Genomic DNA, 17,233 nt, shown 5'->3' on the forward strand with positions numbered 1-17,233 from the left:
TTTTCTTTTTTTGTCCTGATTTCCTGTAATTTAACTAAACAAAAAAATTGGGATTTCCAGTTTCTATAAAGTAATGGGCGCTGCAAAATTAAAAAAAAAAACTCTTCTGCTGAGGACTGTTGGGGATAGATAAATTGTGCAAATATTGCTGTGTGGAATATAGAAGAAGAGATTAGATAATGTGGCAGCACCCATTGCATTTTAGCAGCTGGAAATCCCCTAATTGTTTTCAGCAGAAGAGATTAGATATAGTAAACCTAGGTTTTAACATGGCAGGGACCATTACTTTATAGAAACTAAAACTTTAGTTTTTAATTTTAAAGAATGCAACTGCATATTATTCTCAAGCTAAGCTTTACTTTGTATACATTATTTTATGAAACATTTATATACGGTTTAATGTCCCCTTTTAACCCTTTGATGACGGGGTTAATTTGTCTACATCGGAACAACGTTCCGATGTAAACAAATTTAAATCCTGCGATCGTGAGATTTCAATGATGGGATCGGGTCAGGGGGGCATCCCTGTGAAGCTAGGCACACCCTCCAGACCGCAATCACATCATCAGAAATGCACAGTTGGCTCTAGAAATGCCAACGGTTATGACATTCTATTTCGTCACAACGGCACTAAAGCCCAGTATAATTATGACGGAATAGAACGGCATATTGGCGTTAAAAGGTTAATGCACTTGCCTGAGAGGAGACCCCACATAAAAAGAAAAAAACAATACTCATTTCAACATATTTAGGCATTAAATATACAGTCTCTAAAATCTAAAACCTTATTTATAATAGTGTATCTTTATTTTTCTTTGGGATGTTAAAACTGATATTATGCCCCTGTTATACATAATTTAAAAATGCCATGTATCAATATTCTTTAACAGTTTCACATCTTCTGCACAAAAATGAATCATAAGGATATATTTTAGCCCTAGCTTTATACACCTCATGAACTAGGCACTGGTCATAGTGTCCCTGTTTTTGGCTTATTCTCTTATCTAATTTTTCCCTGATTCATGTACAATTTGTTTCTGGCACCTCATCATTTTTGGTGACTCCTAAGATTGATAAAAAATATGTCTGACTGGTAGAAGATACCATATGGCAGCCAACCTATATAATACATTTCTCAATGACTTGTGCTATGGGAGGCTTACAAGCTACCTAACTTTCGGCTAGATTACAAGTTTTTGTCAGTAATGGTGTGCGGTGCTAACGAGCCTTTTTTTCTCACCGCTCACTTAAGACAACGCTGGCATTACCAGTTTTTTGCAAGCCGGCGTTAGCCTCAGAAAAGTGAGCGTTGAGCAAAATTTTGCTACACATCTCACCTCAATACCAGCGTTGCTTAAGTCAGCGGTGAGCTGGCTGAACGTGCTCGTGCACGATTTCCCCATAGTTTTTTTTTCAGCCAGCTCAGCCCCATTGTTTCCTAACACCTGCAAAAAAGCAGCGTTCAGCTCCTAACGCAGCCCCATTGTTTCCTATAGGGAAAGAAAAGTTATGTCTACACCTAACACCCTAACATGAACCCCGAGTCTAAACACCCCTAATCTTACACTTATTAACCCCTAATCTGCCGCCCCTGACATCGTTGCCACCTACATTATATTATTAACCCCTAATCTGCCGCTCCGGACACCGCCGCCACCTACATTATACTTATAAACCCCTAATCTGATGCCCCCAACTTTGCCGAACCCTACATTTTATTTATTAACCCCTAATCTACCCCCCCAACGTCGCCGCAACTATATTAAAATTTATTAACCCCTAATCTTCCGCCGTCAACGTCTCCGCCACTATAATAAATTTATTAACCCCTAAACCTAGCAACCCCCTAACTTAAATATAATTTAAATACATCTAAATAAATTTACTATAATTAACTAAATTATTCCTATTTAAAAATAAATACCTGTAAAATAAACCATAAGATAGCTACAATATAACTAATAGTTACATTGTAGCCATCTTAGGATTTATATTTATTTTACAGGCAACTTTGTATTTATTTTAACTAGGTAGAATAGTTATTAAATAGTTATTAACTATTTAATAGCTACCTAGTTAAAATAAGTACAAATTTACCTGTAAAATAAATCCTAACCTAAATTACAATTACACCTAACACTACACTATCATTAAATTAATTACATTAACTACAATTAACTACAATTTAAATAAACTAAAGTACAAAAAACAACAAACACTAAATTACAGAAAATAATTACAATTTTTTTAAGCTAATTACACCTACTCTAATCTCCCTATAAAATAAAAAAGCCACCCAAAATAATAAAATTCCCTACCCTATACTAAATTACAAATAACCCTTAAAAGGCCCTTTTGCGGGGCATTGCCCCAAAGTAATCGGCTCTTTTACCTGTAAAAAAAAATACAATACCCCCCCAACATTAAAACCCACCAACCACACACCCAACCCTACTCTAAAATCCACCCAATCCCCCTTAATAAAACCTAACACTAACCCCTTGAAGATCACCCTACCTTGAGACGTCTTCACCCAGCCGGGCACAAGTGGACCTCCAGAGGGGCAGAAGTCTTCATCCGATCCGGCCAGAAGAGGATATCCAGACCGGCAGAAGTCTTCATCCAGGCGGCATATTCTATCTTCTTCAATCCGGAGCAGAGCGGGTCCATCTTGAAGACATCTGACGCGGAGCATCCTCTTCCATTCGACGGCGACTGAAGAATGAAGGTTCCTTTAAGTGACATCATCCAAGATGGCTTCCTTCAATTCCGATTGGCTGATAAGATTATATCAGCCAATCGGAATTAAGGTAGGAAAAATCCTATTGGCTGATGCAATCAGCCAATAGAATTGAGCTTGCATTCTATTGGCTGATTGGAACAGCCAATAGAATGTGAGCTCAATCCTATTGGCTGATTGGATCAGCCAATAGGATTGAACTTCAGGTCTATTGGCTGATTGCATCAGCCAATAGGATTTTTCCTACCTTAATTCCGATTGGCTGATAGAATCCTATCAGCCAATCAGAATTGAAGGGACGCCATCTTGGATGACGTCACTTAAAGGAACCTTCTTTTTCCAGCAATCGTAATACCGGCGTTAGGAAAATCCCATTAAAAAGATAGGATACGCAATTGACGTAAGGGGATTTGCGGTATGCGAAAATTGCGGAAAAAAAGTGAGCAGTACACCTGTACCTGCCAGACTCTTAATACCAGCGGGCGTTAAAAAGCAGCGTTGGGACCCCTCAACGCTGCTTTTTAAGGCTAACTCAAGACTCGTAATCTAGGCATTTGTAAACAGTATACCATACCCAGCAGCGTCATACACATTAATAGCATGGCTGTACAACATTCTGTCTGGCCTACTCACATTTTCCTCCCAACAGCAAAACAGATACCTCCCTTTCTCAGCAATTTGCTGATGGTTATCCTTTCTCTATCTTACCTATGACTCTGTATGTGCTTACATACAGTATATATTTGTCGGTTTTATTGCCAATAGTGTACCTTTTTAGGAGTAGGCATATGTAACATAAAATATGTAAAATGTGTTAATATCCTATTAGTGAGGGAAAAACAATAAAGTGTGTTCTCTCGTATATAAATTATGGATCACAAATATTTTCAGGTTTTCTTTAAATATTTTTTTTATTTTTTTATTATATGTTTATGTATGTGTCCATTAATGCAGTAGTGTGTGTCTGTGTGTGTTAACATACCATGCATATATGATTATGTCCCTGGGTATTTATATGTTTGACTGTGTCATTTGTAACCATTTTAAGCATGATAGAAATACCTCTTTGAAGGGGTAAATGTATAAAGCTGTATTCTCAGCTTTTGAGGCTTTGCAGAACAGGCTCCCTTGAGCCTGCAGCCACACATTTGAGAAGCAGAAACCGCTTCTGTTGCCTCTCTGCTACCTCAGAAGTGGCGAGAATAATCACCCTGACACTCGCTTGTTTGAGGTGATTGACATGCTCTGCTCTTGCTCAATTGGTTGCACCAGATTAGGGGGTGGCATTGCACAAGAAGGCTCTTGTGCAATGCTAAATTTTTGCCATGTGATGCAGCATCTCAAGTGGTGATTGCAGGTGGAAAGCTTCTTTACTTCCAAACCTGTTCATCTGTAATCATGATACATTTTGCCCAAAGTTTAGTTTAGTTCAATTGTTTTTTTGTTTTGTTTTTTAGGTTAGGACTCATTGAATGAATTACTGTTGTAAAGGGGTTCATTATATTGGTTCCTATGTTTTGTTCTGTTATTTATATGTTAGCTATGTTGCAGTGTGTCTAGATATCCATGGCCGTGGGCAAGTGTTTTGGCCCACTATACTGAAATGTAGGTCAGATTTGATGGGAATGGTTCATGTAGTAGTATTATTTGTTTTGAACTCCATGTGAATGTAAACCAACTAGAGGCTCTTTGAATTTACCAACTAAGGGTGGGTTTAGATTGTTGTAGGCTGAGAGATGTGTGGTCATGATTTTATTCTTGGGACGTAAGCAGTGCAATATATTGATACTTAGTTAGACAATATGCAAGAAATTAGCTAAACATTAAAGGGACACTCAAGTCAAAATTAAACTTTCATGATTCAGATAGATAATGCATTTTAAAACAACTTTACAATTTACTTCCATTAAGAAAATGTGCACAGTCTTTTATATTTACACTTTTACAGCTTCTACTGAGCATGTGCAAAAATTCACAGAATATACGTATATGCATTTATGATTGGCTGATGGCTGTCCTATGATTACAGGAGGAGTGGAAAAAAAACTTTTTTAAAAAAAATGTCAGGAAAAATGTACTACTCATTTGAAGTTCAGACTAGGGGGTAAGTTTATGAAATGTCGGACGGGACATGATTAACTGTGGCGAACATGTCCGCCTGACATCGTTAAATGCCGACAGCATACGCTGTTGGCATTTATCATTACACAAGCATTTCTGGTGAAATGCTTGTGCAATGCCGCCCCCTGCACATTCATGGCCAATCTGCCGCAAGCAGGGGGTGTTGATCATCCCAATCGTATCCGATTTGGGAGGATTGCTGTCTGCCACCTCAAAGGTAGTGGATGAGTTAAGGAGCGGTGTTCTTACAACCGCTGCTTCTTAAGTTTCAGGCGGACCTGAAACTTCAGGGGTAGATTGCAGCATCTGCTGCTTGATAAATCTACCCCTAGGTGCTATTGCATTGTCTTGTTATCATGCATTTGTTGATTATGCAAATCTACTGTTTTTTACTGGACTTAAAACCAATGGTAATGGAAAGGTTAATGGTCCTTCTATAACTCTGTAAAGTAGTATGTCAAAAAGCACCAAATACATATAGCACAAAGAAATAAAAGGTGTCATCATTTATGTAATTTTTTTTCATCATTCATTCATCTTAATAAGGGCTTAATCTCGAATTATCCCAAGGTTTGATTATTCGTTTTGGGAGTAAATGGATAAAGCTTACTCGTATTGATTTGAAAAAATATTTCCATGGGCTTTAAAGTTTGACCAAATTCTGGGAACCATGAAGCCATGACCCTATCTATCGGTCTATCTATCTATCATATACAGAGAGAGATTGATTATACACACACAAACATACATATATGTCACAACGTTTAACCCTTTAACCTCTTTTAAGTAATATCAGATTGATAGTCTGACTATCTTATAGGTTTTATTGCAATCCATCTGCCATTTAAAATACTCTTTCTTTCTTGTGCTCTTCCCTCAAATTATGTCTAACTGTAAATCACAGCAAAGGATGTTGGAATGTTATCACCAGTCATCCTAGGACACATGACATTCCTTCACTGCACATTGATAGCCTATCATTAGAAAAGTAGGTTTAGAAAGTAAAACTCTAGAAGTCTATAACATTTTATAATTTAACTAATTTTGTGTCTTTAACTTGTGATTCATCTTTTCCTACCACTATTTTTTTTATTTTACTTTTTAAATATTAGAAGTTGCTAATAACTATAGTTCAAAGCTCTCTAGATCTAAAAGAGGAAACACAAGCATCAAACATATCCGTGTTGGTTGTGCAAAAGTATGTGATTTACTTTTTCAATAAAAATCAGAGAAAGAACACAGGGGGTTTAGTTTTCTGATTACTTAAAGGGACAGTAAACACTTGTCAACAGATGACTGTGGTAAGGACTGTTTTAACCAGATGCAAGTCTGGAATGACGTTTGTGCATTATGACAATTAACAAATAATTGCAGCAAACAAAGTGTTAATCTGTTCTAATAATGTTCAGCCTAGATGACTACAGAAACACGTAATTACAAGGTGTGTACTGTTTCTTTAAAGGTAGGGTGACTATATTGCTGCTTTAAAAAGGGACACTTATGAAAAATACATATGTCAGGGTTATTATACAAATATTGCTTTAAACAGCCCTGATATATGTATTTTTCATGTGTATCCCTTTTTAAAGCAGCAATACTTCTTTCACCCTATTTAAAGGGTTATGCATCTGTAAGTGATCCAATATAAATACAAAGCATATTTAAGGAAAATTGAACATCATAGTGTAACACATTATTTATATTGCCTGCTGTTAGCTGTACAATTCAGCTGCAAAATATGCTTGTTCTAATTCCCCAGGGAGGCTGGAAAGCTACAGTTTGCCTTACCTAGCTGCATGGCATCAGGTACGAACTGGGAATAAAACACAGCCCTGGGAAATTTGGAGACCAGCCCTATTTTCCATTGAGTCAGTAGAATGCACACTCTCCATTTTTCTCAAAGGAGATTACTGGGATATTCTTCTCCCAATATTTTTTTCAGAATTAAATTATATTATTTTAAAAAGGGCCAGATTATTTAGGCACCCTACAACCCAAATTGCATCCATTAATCAACCCTTTAAATTGTAGCTTTCCAGCCCCAGCTGCTGCAGCCCACCACGAAATCTCCTCCTGGTATCCTGGTAGGCCTTGATACACATGCTTGCCTGTCACTCAGAGTCATCTACAGTTTGTACTTACTAATCAGTAGCTCAGACTTTTTATTTTTCTACACCTGTATCATAAAATGTCCTAATGTGGTATTCTAAGCCTCAGCAAATACAGGGCACCAGGTAACTGTGGCAACTATAAATGCATGTGGTGAATGTACATTTTAGAGGTGTTTTTGCTCGTCATCTTTATTCCCTTTTTTTTTTTCTTCTTCTAATAGTTTGCTGTTGGTATTGGAGATGGTCTGCATTTGGAGGTAAGTAATTTATTTCAAACATTTGGATAAAGGATTTTTTTAATGTGTTCATATGTATTTATGTATATTATACTTCTAATAATTACAACTTGCATTGGAGACTCAATATGTTTACCCATCAACAAGTTATACACTCCTGATATCTTAATGTTAAAAACTGCAGCCTTACCTAGCTATCGGCTATATTACAAGTTTCGTGTTACGGTTTTAACGCTGAAAAAAATATCCATTTCAGCATAAAAACAGTAACGCAGTCTTGTCGGTTTAGCTATACCGCAAGCATTTTAGCTATACCGCAAGCATTTTAGCCTGTAACGCAACGTCAATCCCTCACTCAAAAAAATTAATTTTTGTGTGGGATATCAATAGCCCCGGTATTACAAGTTGTGCGGTGAGGCTAAAATGCTTGCGTTACAGCCTATACCGACACGATCCATTCCGCTATCTGAGAGCAGTAGTTATAAGTTTTGCGCAACAAAAATGTTTCACAAAACTCATAACTAAAATGTTACAAAGAACACTAACACCCATAAACTACCTATTAACCCCTATTCCGCCGCCCTCCCGCATCGCAAACAGTATATTAAAGCTATTAACCCCTAATCTGCCGCCCTCCCGCATCGCAAACACTATTTAATACTTATTAACCCCTATTCCGCCACTCCCCAACATCGCCACCACTATAATAAAGTTATTAACCCCTATCTCCCTGCACCCCAACATCTCCAACACTATAATAAAGATATTAACCCCTATTCCGCCGCTCCCCGACATCACATTAAAAAAACCTAACACTACTAAAAAAATGTTATTTTTCGTAATTTAGTATTTGTTATTTTTTGTAATTTTAGACTTACAAACGAAATTATCCAAAATAAAAACAATTACACCTAATCTAATGGCCCTATAAAAATAAAAAGCTCCCCAAAATAAAATAAAAAACCCTAGCCTACAATAAACTACCAGCAGCTTTTTTTAAGGGCCTTTTGTAGGACATTGCCCTAAAGAAATCAGCTCTTTTAACTGTAAAAAAAATACAAAGACCCCCAACAGTAAAACTCAACACCCAACCAACCCCCCAAAATAAAAAACCTAACTCTAACAAAAACCTAAGCTACCCATTTCCCTGAAAAAGGGCATTTGTATGGGCATTGCCCTTAAGAGGGCATTCAGCTCTTTTAAAAAAGTCCAAACCCTAATCTAAAAAAAAAAAAACACCCCAAAAAAGTTAAAAGAAACCTAACACTAACCCCCGACGATCCACTTACAGTTTCTAAAAGTCCGGACATCCAGGCGGTGAGAAGTCTTTATCCAGGCGGCGAGGTCTTAATCCATCAAGGCGGCGTCTTCTATCTTCATCCCGGCGGTGTGGAGCAGGTCCATCCTTGAAGACATCCGGCGCGGAGCGTCCTTTTCAAACGGTCACCGCTGTTCACTGAATCTTTAATGCAAGGAGCCTTTTCAAAATGGCGCCCCTTGCATTCCTATTGGCTGATTTTGATTTTGGAAATTCAAATCGGCCAATAGGATGAAAGCTACTGAAATTTTAATGGCTATTCAAATAAGCCAATAGAATTTCATGGTTTAGGGGTTAATAGGTTTATTTAGTGGCGGTGATGTGGGAGGCCAGAGGTTTAGGGGTTAATAACTTTATTTAGTGGTGGCGATGTCGGGAAGCGGCAGAATAGGGGTTAATAGCTTTATTATAGTGTCAGCAATATTGGGGTGTGGGGGAATAGGGGTTAATAACTTTATTATAGTAGTGGTGATATCGGGGAGCGGCAGAATAGGGGTTAATAACTTTTTATTAGTGGTGGCGATATTGGGAGCAGCAGATTATGGGTTAATAACTCTATTTCAATGTCGGGGGCGGCAGATTAGGGGTGTTTAGACTTGGGTTTTATGTCAGAGTGTTAGGCTTAAACTTAACTTTTTTCCCCCATAGACATCAATGGTGTTGCGTTACGGAGCTTTTCATTCTGCACTTCAGGGGTTCAGGTTTTTTTTTCTAACACTCTCTCCCCATTGATGTCTATGGGGAAAGGGTGCACGAGCATGTCAAAGCAGCCCTTGGATTTTGTGTGGTATGGAGCTTATCGCCACCATATTGCACACACAAGGTGGCTTTTCTGAAACTTGTAATGGCAGCTCTATGGAGGGTGAAATAACGCACCTTTTGTTTCGTTCGTTTTGCACCCTCTATAGCGCAAAACTTGTAATCTAGGTGTATGTGACTTATATGTCATTTTTATAATGAATTCTTTAGCTGAATCACGAAAGTTAGTTTCACTTTCATATCCGTTTGCATTCCATTCTCTTCCATAAATAAAAGCTTTTCCCTTTCACCCCCAAATAATAATAACATAAAACTAGATAGGTAAAAGGGTTTTCCAGCTGACATAATATTCTGAAAGAAAAAAATGGAATGCTTGCAAATATATAACTGCATAACACAGACAAGGGATTTAAATTTTAATATATTTTGTGCTAAAAAGAAGCACAATTACAACAGAGTTTTATTGTTTATTTTTGTTTTATTTTTTAATCTGCTTTTATAAAGGAATACAGTCACTGCACACAAGAACAAAGTTGAATCCATATCTTGCCTTTCTATCCCTATTTAGAAAATAAGCAACACATGAGACAGGTTTAAAAATTGTAAAAGCAAATTTAAGTGTGAAAATAAAATGCTCTATTTCACTAGAGTTCATTTTTAACTCCTTCATTTGGGTATATTTGATGCCACTTTTTGGGTGCCCAAAAAAATCGTTAACTCTTTCACAGACTTTTGGTTTCTCACTGAAATTATTTACACACAACTACTGCTGTCATAAGACAAATGGTAGTAAAAGCTTCTCTGGGGTCCCCCTTTGTTCAGAAACAACAGACATGCATGGCTTTGCCATTGGTTTTGGCAATTAGAAGGCCACTAATTGCGCTATGCACAATACTTCTGAAATTCCTGGCAGTGAAGTGGTTAGCTTGTAAGGTTAATATTTGCTGTAGTGTAGGGATTACCCTCCCTGACACCTCCCACCCCTGGTCCCTACCTGATCCCTCCCAAACAGCTCTCTTCTCCTTCCCTCCCACTGGTTACCACCATCTTAGGTACTGGCAGACAGTCAGCCAATATGCACTTTTATTTGTTTTGTTTTATTGTTTTTTTTTTTTTTTTTTTTTTTACATTTCTGTAGTGTAAGGATCCCTTTTCACCATCCCACTGTTCCACATCATATTTGTTACTGCCAGCCAGTCTGCCATTGACAAATTATTCTTTTTTTTTATATTTTTTATTGTACATTTATTATTATATCTCTTTTTTTCTGTAGTGTACCTTTCCTTCCCTCTCACTTCCAAAGCATTTTCTGTAGTTGAGGGAACCCCACCCACCCTCCGCCATCTTGCTCTCGGCTACCCACCTCCCTCTTTCCTTCCAACATTCCCCACTCAGCACCAAGGAAGATCGTTACAGAGAGTGACACAGTCACAATCAGTGCTCCTTTACCATATGAAGGCAGATGCCTTCTGCCCCCTGGTTACGGCTCTCACTGTCTAAGCTAACAGCGGGGACTACAACATGCGCTACTGTGCTGGGCGTAGCTACTACATCATCACAGTATGCTGAGCAAAGTACTGTGTGATGTAGTACTTAGGTCTATATGGCGCAAATGGTTAAAAATATACTCTATTTTTTTCCCTATGTGTTTAACCTGCAGAGGATAAACTCATAGTTGGCATGCTTCAATGCTGTTTCTGAGCAGCATATAGCTGGTGATTAGTGGATACATACAAGAATCACGCCATATGACTTGCCAGTTGTGTCTGTCATATGAGCAGCAATGTATTGCTGCCAGGTGTGTGACTTTTTAACTACTTGTTTAACCCTTCAAAAAGGGTGCATTTGTTTTAAAACTCAAATAAAGCATTTTTTTTATTACTTTATTTATGAATAGAATCCAATACATACATAACAAAACAGTTAACATTAATGACAATACTGTAGTAAATCCAAAAATCATTTTATTTTTACTGTAGAATATCCTTTTATTTACCTTGTCAACCAGACTCTTTTAATTGATTTATTGCTGCAATAAAAATGTTTTGTCTTCAGTTGCAAATAATATTAAAAGTTTACATTAACGTTTTGTGTCTCTTTATTTTTTTTATTTTTTTTTATGTTTTTTAACATGTTTTGTTTTTCCTAAAGATTTTAAAACAAAGTAAATCAAATAAAGCCAATTTGGCAAGTTTGGTGAGAAATAAACGAGAATGGGTCATTCCTCCAGTATCAATCGTTGAAGAGCAGGATAATTCTAGGAAGAACCCTATTGCACGAGTGAGTATTCTTCATATTTTGATATTTTCATGCTGCATTGCTATTCATTTCAATTAATATTTTTCTTTAATATAAAACCATTTCACTAATTTTTACTTTCATTCAATATTTTTCTGTTTTGGTTGAAGTGAGCTTACCTATATTATAGTGCTTGATATGAAAAACTTATAATTTATTATTTTTATTTTGCTTTTTCAGAGTTCTGTATTAATATTTGTTACTTAGTTGTCTTATTCAAATGAAATTACATATAGCACATGTATATACACTCATATGTTCCTTATATCAACAGATACAATCAGATCATCAGATTGAATTCAATAAGAGAATTACGTACAAAATTACTGGTAAAGGAGTGACAGAACCTCCATATGGCTTATTTATTATTAATGAAAGAAATGGTGAACTCAATGTGACTGGTATTGTCGACAGAGAAACAACTCCAATATTCTTTGTAAGTTTTGCTTAGAAAAGTTAAACCTTTGAAATATAGTAGCATTAAATATTAAAGGGGCATTGTAGGAGAAAACATTACATGATCTAATTCCTTAGAGAAGAATTTTAACACTATCGACTCTGCAATGCATGTTTATCGCTCAAGAACCACAGAGCACTGATGGTCCCAGTGGAAACTGCTGGTTACCCAATCAGCAGCGCTAGTTGCACAGATGTCATGATTGGTTCAGCAGCTATGTCCACTCTGTACTAGCAGTGCCCTGCAGTCCCCTGGTGGCATTTTATCTATGGCTAATGAATTAGAGCATGTCATTTTTCACTTATTTTAGTTCTGTTTTTGTGAATTCCACGTCTTAACTTGAATTGTAGTTATGAACAAAACAAATGTAAATGTTCTAATTATTCACCTGTATATAAAAAAATATATTGAATTGGCTTTAAGCAGGATTCATAATCTGACAATTACCCTCCTATATTTCTATCCTCTTTATTTAAGCTGAAAGGTTATGCTTTGGACATGGATGGAAAGGATGTTGAACCTCCTATCGATCTTCGAGTGAAAGTTATTGATATCAATGATAATAACCCAGTATTTACCCAGGAAGTGTTTGTTGGAACTGTGGAAGAGCTGAGTTCACCAAGTAAGTTTTTTTTTTTTTTTTTTTTTTAAACATTGACAATTAAGTTTGTTGATTATAAATTGGAATGGAATAAGAAATTCTCTCTTTTTCTGAATTCCCAAAACTATCTCTAAATTCTACAAAGAATATGTTTTCGTAGACTATCTCTGCTAAGTGAATAGAGGTTAAACTTTTATTTTAAGAGTAAACTTTTACATTTTGTTTCTTCTTTGTTTAAACTGAGTCTTCAATTCATTTACAGGTAGATTACGAGTTTTGCACTAAACAGGGTGTAAAACTAATGTAAAAAAAGTTGCGTTATTTCACCCTCCTTAGCGCTGCCATTACGAGTTACTGCAAAGCCTCTATATGTGTGCGATATGGTGGCGTTAAGCTCCATACCACACAAAATCCAAGGGCTGCTTTGATGTGCTCGTGCACCCTTTCCCCCATAGACATCAATGGGGAGAGAGTGTTAGAAAAAAAAATAACACCTGAAATGCGGAATGAAAATTCTTCGTAACGCAACCCCATTGATGTCTATGGGAAAAAAGGTTACGTTGAAACCTAACACCCTAACATAAACCCCAAGTCTAAACGCCCCTAATCTGCCGCCCCGACATCGCCGACACCTAAATGAAGTTATTAACCCCTATTCCGCCGCTCCCCAACATTGCTGACACTATAATAAATTTATTAACCCCCTAAACCTCCAGCCTCCCACATCTCCACAACTAAATAAACATATTAACCCCCTAAACCTCCAGCCTCCCACATCTCCACAACTAAATAAACATATTAACCCCTAAACCTCCGGCCTCCCACACCCCTCCCACTAAATAAACCTATTAACCCCTAAACCGCCGCCCCCACAACGCAAAACACTAAACTATTAACCCCTAAACCTAACACCCCCCTTACTTTAAATTAAAATTACAATATAACTATATTTAAATAAATAAAAACTTACCTGTGAAATAAAAATAAACCTAACATTAAACTATAAATTAACCTAACCTTACTATTCTAATAAAATAAAAAATACTACCAATTAAAAAATCTAGATTACAAATTTAAAAAACCTAACACTACGAGAAAAATTAAAAATACTAAAAGTACAAAAAATAAGAAATACTAAATTTACGAAAAATAAAAAACACTAAGTTTACAAAACATAAATGATAAAAAATAAAAACAATTACACCTAATTTAATAGACCTATAAAAATAAAAAAGCCCCCCAAAATAAAAACACCCCCTAGCCTACAATAAACTACCAATAGCCCTTAAAAGGGCCTTTTGTAGGACCTAAGTTAAAAAGCTCTTTTACCTGTAAAAAAAAATACAAAATACCCCCCAACAGTAAAACCCACCACCCAACCAACCCCCCAAACTAAAAAACCTAACTCTAAAAAAAACCTAAGCTACCCATTGCCCCTAAAAGGGCATTTGTATGGGCATTGCCCTTAAAAGGCCATTTAGCTCTTTTCCAAAAACCCAAACCCTAATCTGAAAAAAAAAAAACCCCACAAAAAAAGCAAAACAAAAACCTAACACTAACCCCAGAATATCTACTCAAGTCCGGACATCTAGGCGGCGAGAAGTCTTCATCCAGGCGGCGACATCTTCATCCATCGCGGGGATGTCTTCTATCTTCATCCCGGTGGAGTGGCAAAGACATCCAGATCCTGCACGGAGCATCCTCTTCATATGGTCCCCGCCATACACTGAAGCTTAGCCGTTTCAAAATGGCATACCTTGTAAGGTAGCCGTTTCAAAATGGCATACCTTGCATTCCTATTGGCTGATTTGACTCTTCAAATTCAAATCAGCCAATAGGATGAGAGCTACTGAAATCCTATTAGCTAATTTGAACAGCCAATAGGATTTCAGTAGCTCTCATCCTTTTGGCTGTTTTGAATTTGAAGAATCAAATCAGCCAATAGGAATGCAAGGTAAGCCATTTTGAAATGGCTACCTTGCATTGAAGCTTTAGTGTACGATGGGGACCGTATGAAGAGGACGCTCCACTCTGGATGTCTTTGCCGCTCCGCCGGGATGAAGATAAGACGCCCCCATGATGGATGAAGATGTCACCGTCTGGATGTCCGGACTTCAGCAACCGTGAGTAGATATTCTGGGGTTAATGTTAGGTATTTTTTGGGGTGTTTTTTTTTTCAGATTAGGGTTTGGGTTTTTGAAAAAGAGCTAAATGCCCTATTAAGGGCATTGCCCATACAAATGCCCCTTTAGGGGCAATGGGTAGCTTAGTTTTTTTTGTTAGTTTTTTTTTATTTTGGGGGGTTGGTTGGGTGGTGGGTTTTACTGTTGGGGGGACTTTGTATTTTTTTACTGGTAAAAGAGCTGTTTAACTTAGGGCAATTGGTAGTTTATTGTAGACTAGGGGGTGTTTTTATATTGGGGAAACTTTTTTATTTTTATAGGGCTATCATACTAGGTGTAATTGATTTTATTTTTGATTATTTCGTTTATTTTTTGTAAGCTTAGTGTTTATTATTTTTGTAATTTTGGATTTTTTAATTTTTCTCGTAGTGTTAGGTTTTTTTAAATTTGTCATTTGGATTTTTTAATTGGTAGTATTTTTTATTTTATTAGAATAGTAAGGTTAGGTTAATTTATAGTTTAATGTTAGGTTTGTTTTTATTTCACAAGTAAGATTTTTTTTTTTTTTTTTAAATTTATTTAAATAGTTATATTGTAATTTTAATTTAAAGATGGGGGGGTGTTTAACTTTTAGTGTTTTGCGTTGTGGGGGGGGCCATGGTTTAGGGGTTATTAGGTTTATTTAGTGGCGGAGATGTGGGAGGTCGGAGGTTAAGGGGTTAATAACTTTATTATAGAGTTGGGGAGCGGCGGAATAGGGGTTAATAACTTTTATTATAGTGGCAGTGATGTCAGGGAGCGGTGGACTAGGAGTTAATCATTTTTATTAGTGTCGGCGATGTCAGGAGCGGCAGATTAGGGGTTAATAAATTTATTTAATAGTCGCGAGGTGGGTGGGCGGCAGATTAGGGGTTAATAGGTTTAATATAGTGTTTGCGATGCAGGAAGGTGGCAGTTTAGGGATTAATAGGTAGTTTATGGGTGTTAGTGTACTTTGTAACACTTTAGTTATGAGTTTTGTGAAAAAAAAATTGTGGGGCAAAACTCATAACTACTGCTTTCAGATGGTGGTATGGATCGTATCGGTATAGGCTGTAACGCAAGCATTTTAGCCTTAACACACAAGCTGTAATACCGGCGCTATGAAAATCCCATGCAACATGTCATTTTTTTGAGAGCGGAATGGACGATGCGTTACAGGCTAAAATGCTTGCGGTATAGCTATACCGACATGACTCGCAATAGCTGCGTTACTGCTTTTACGCTGAAATTGCCATTTTTTCAGCGTTTAAAAGCCATAACGCAAAACTCGTAATCTAGGTGTTAGTAATCTGCCAATGGAGCGATTTGTTAGGGTAATTAAATAGCCCAGCAAATATGATCTTATTACATATTTACTGTTAACAAGATATCACTGAGAACTTGGTAAATACACTCACTGTATGGTGGTTGCTATTTTATTATAAAATAAATAAAGACAATAATAAATTGAAGGCCTTGTGTGACTCATTTTGGCAGTGTAAATATAATATACGTGACCGTTTTCCTCCTTTTCTAGTATTTCTCACATTCTTTTTGAACCATTTAAATTCTGGTGGTATATGGCCTCTAACTATTTAAGTAGGTAGAAATTCCCTTCTAGAAGACTAAGTGGAATAGGCATCTCATTGATGTACACTTCCCTTTCATGCTTTAATGGCTATTATAGTGATACAATGACATTCTCTAATTTGTTAGAGCATCTAATTTTATCACTAGCAAAGTTACTACAATCAGCAGTGCTAGTTTAGCATTGCTTATTGAATTAGTGGCTGTTTCCACTTGGGACCAGCATTGCTCTGCCGGTCCCAAGTGGAACTTTAACTATACGTTTAGCCCCTTTGCAGTATCACTATTACTAAAAAAAAAACATGCAATTGTATAACTATAATAGCCCTTTAAGTTAATATTCTACCTATGTTTCTAGAAAGGTGGAGCTGAGATTTTCTTCAGCAGAAATGCTTGATATTTTGCACAGAAGAATAAAGAAAGTTTGACCAATATTCTGCAAAGGAAAACCATGCCCTGAACATTGTCTGGAATATGGATAACTGCCAGTGAGCCTAAACATTATCCCATGTGCAGACACACTAGAACACTTGACATAGGAAGCATAAGAGTTTCAGGGGTTCTCTAGCTTATCTGTAGTTTGTACTGTGATGCATGTTCTCTGTACCCTTTGCCTATCCAGTTGGGCTAGTCCTGTTTGGGGATTTACCTTAGAGATCAGACTGTATGTTTATTTTCTATTTATGGTAAATTGTAATTGATAAACTTTTATTTAGGTGTTCATTTTTATATTTATATATATTATTATTATTTATTATTATTCTTTATTTATAAAGCACCAACAGATTCCGCAGCGCTGTCCATGGTTAACAAAGATAAAAGGACAGTACAATATGAGACACAAGACAAAATTTAACAAAC

General features: G+C 36.7%; 1 protein-coding gene across 1 annotated transcript in view; it reads left to right on the forward strand.

Moving 5' to 3' along the window:
* DSG2 (desmoglein 2) overlaps window positions 1–17,233 on the forward strand; it is a 78,753-nt gene that overhangs the window by 22,925 nt on the left and 38,595 nt on the right. Inside the window, exons 2-5 of the mRNA XM_053714998.1 lie at window positions 7,194–7,229; window positions 11,437–11,565; window positions 11,858–12,019; window positions 12,518–12,662. Coding sequence (XP_053570973.1) covers window positions 7,194–7,229; window positions 11,437–11,565; window positions 11,858–12,019; window positions 12,518–12,662 — 472 coding nt within the window. The remainder of the gene's footprint in view (window positions 1–7,193; window positions 7,230–11,436; window positions 11,566–11,857; window positions 12,020–12,517; window positions 12,663–17,233) is intronic.

Source organism: Bombina bombina, chromosome 5 (assembly GCF_027579735.1).
Source record: "Bombina bombina isolate aBomBom1 chromosome 5, aBomBom1.pri, whole genome shotgun sequence".
In the NCBI taxonomy this organism is placed as follows: Eukaryota; Metazoa; Chordata; class Amphibia; order Anura; family Bombinatoridae; genus Bombina; species Bombina bombina.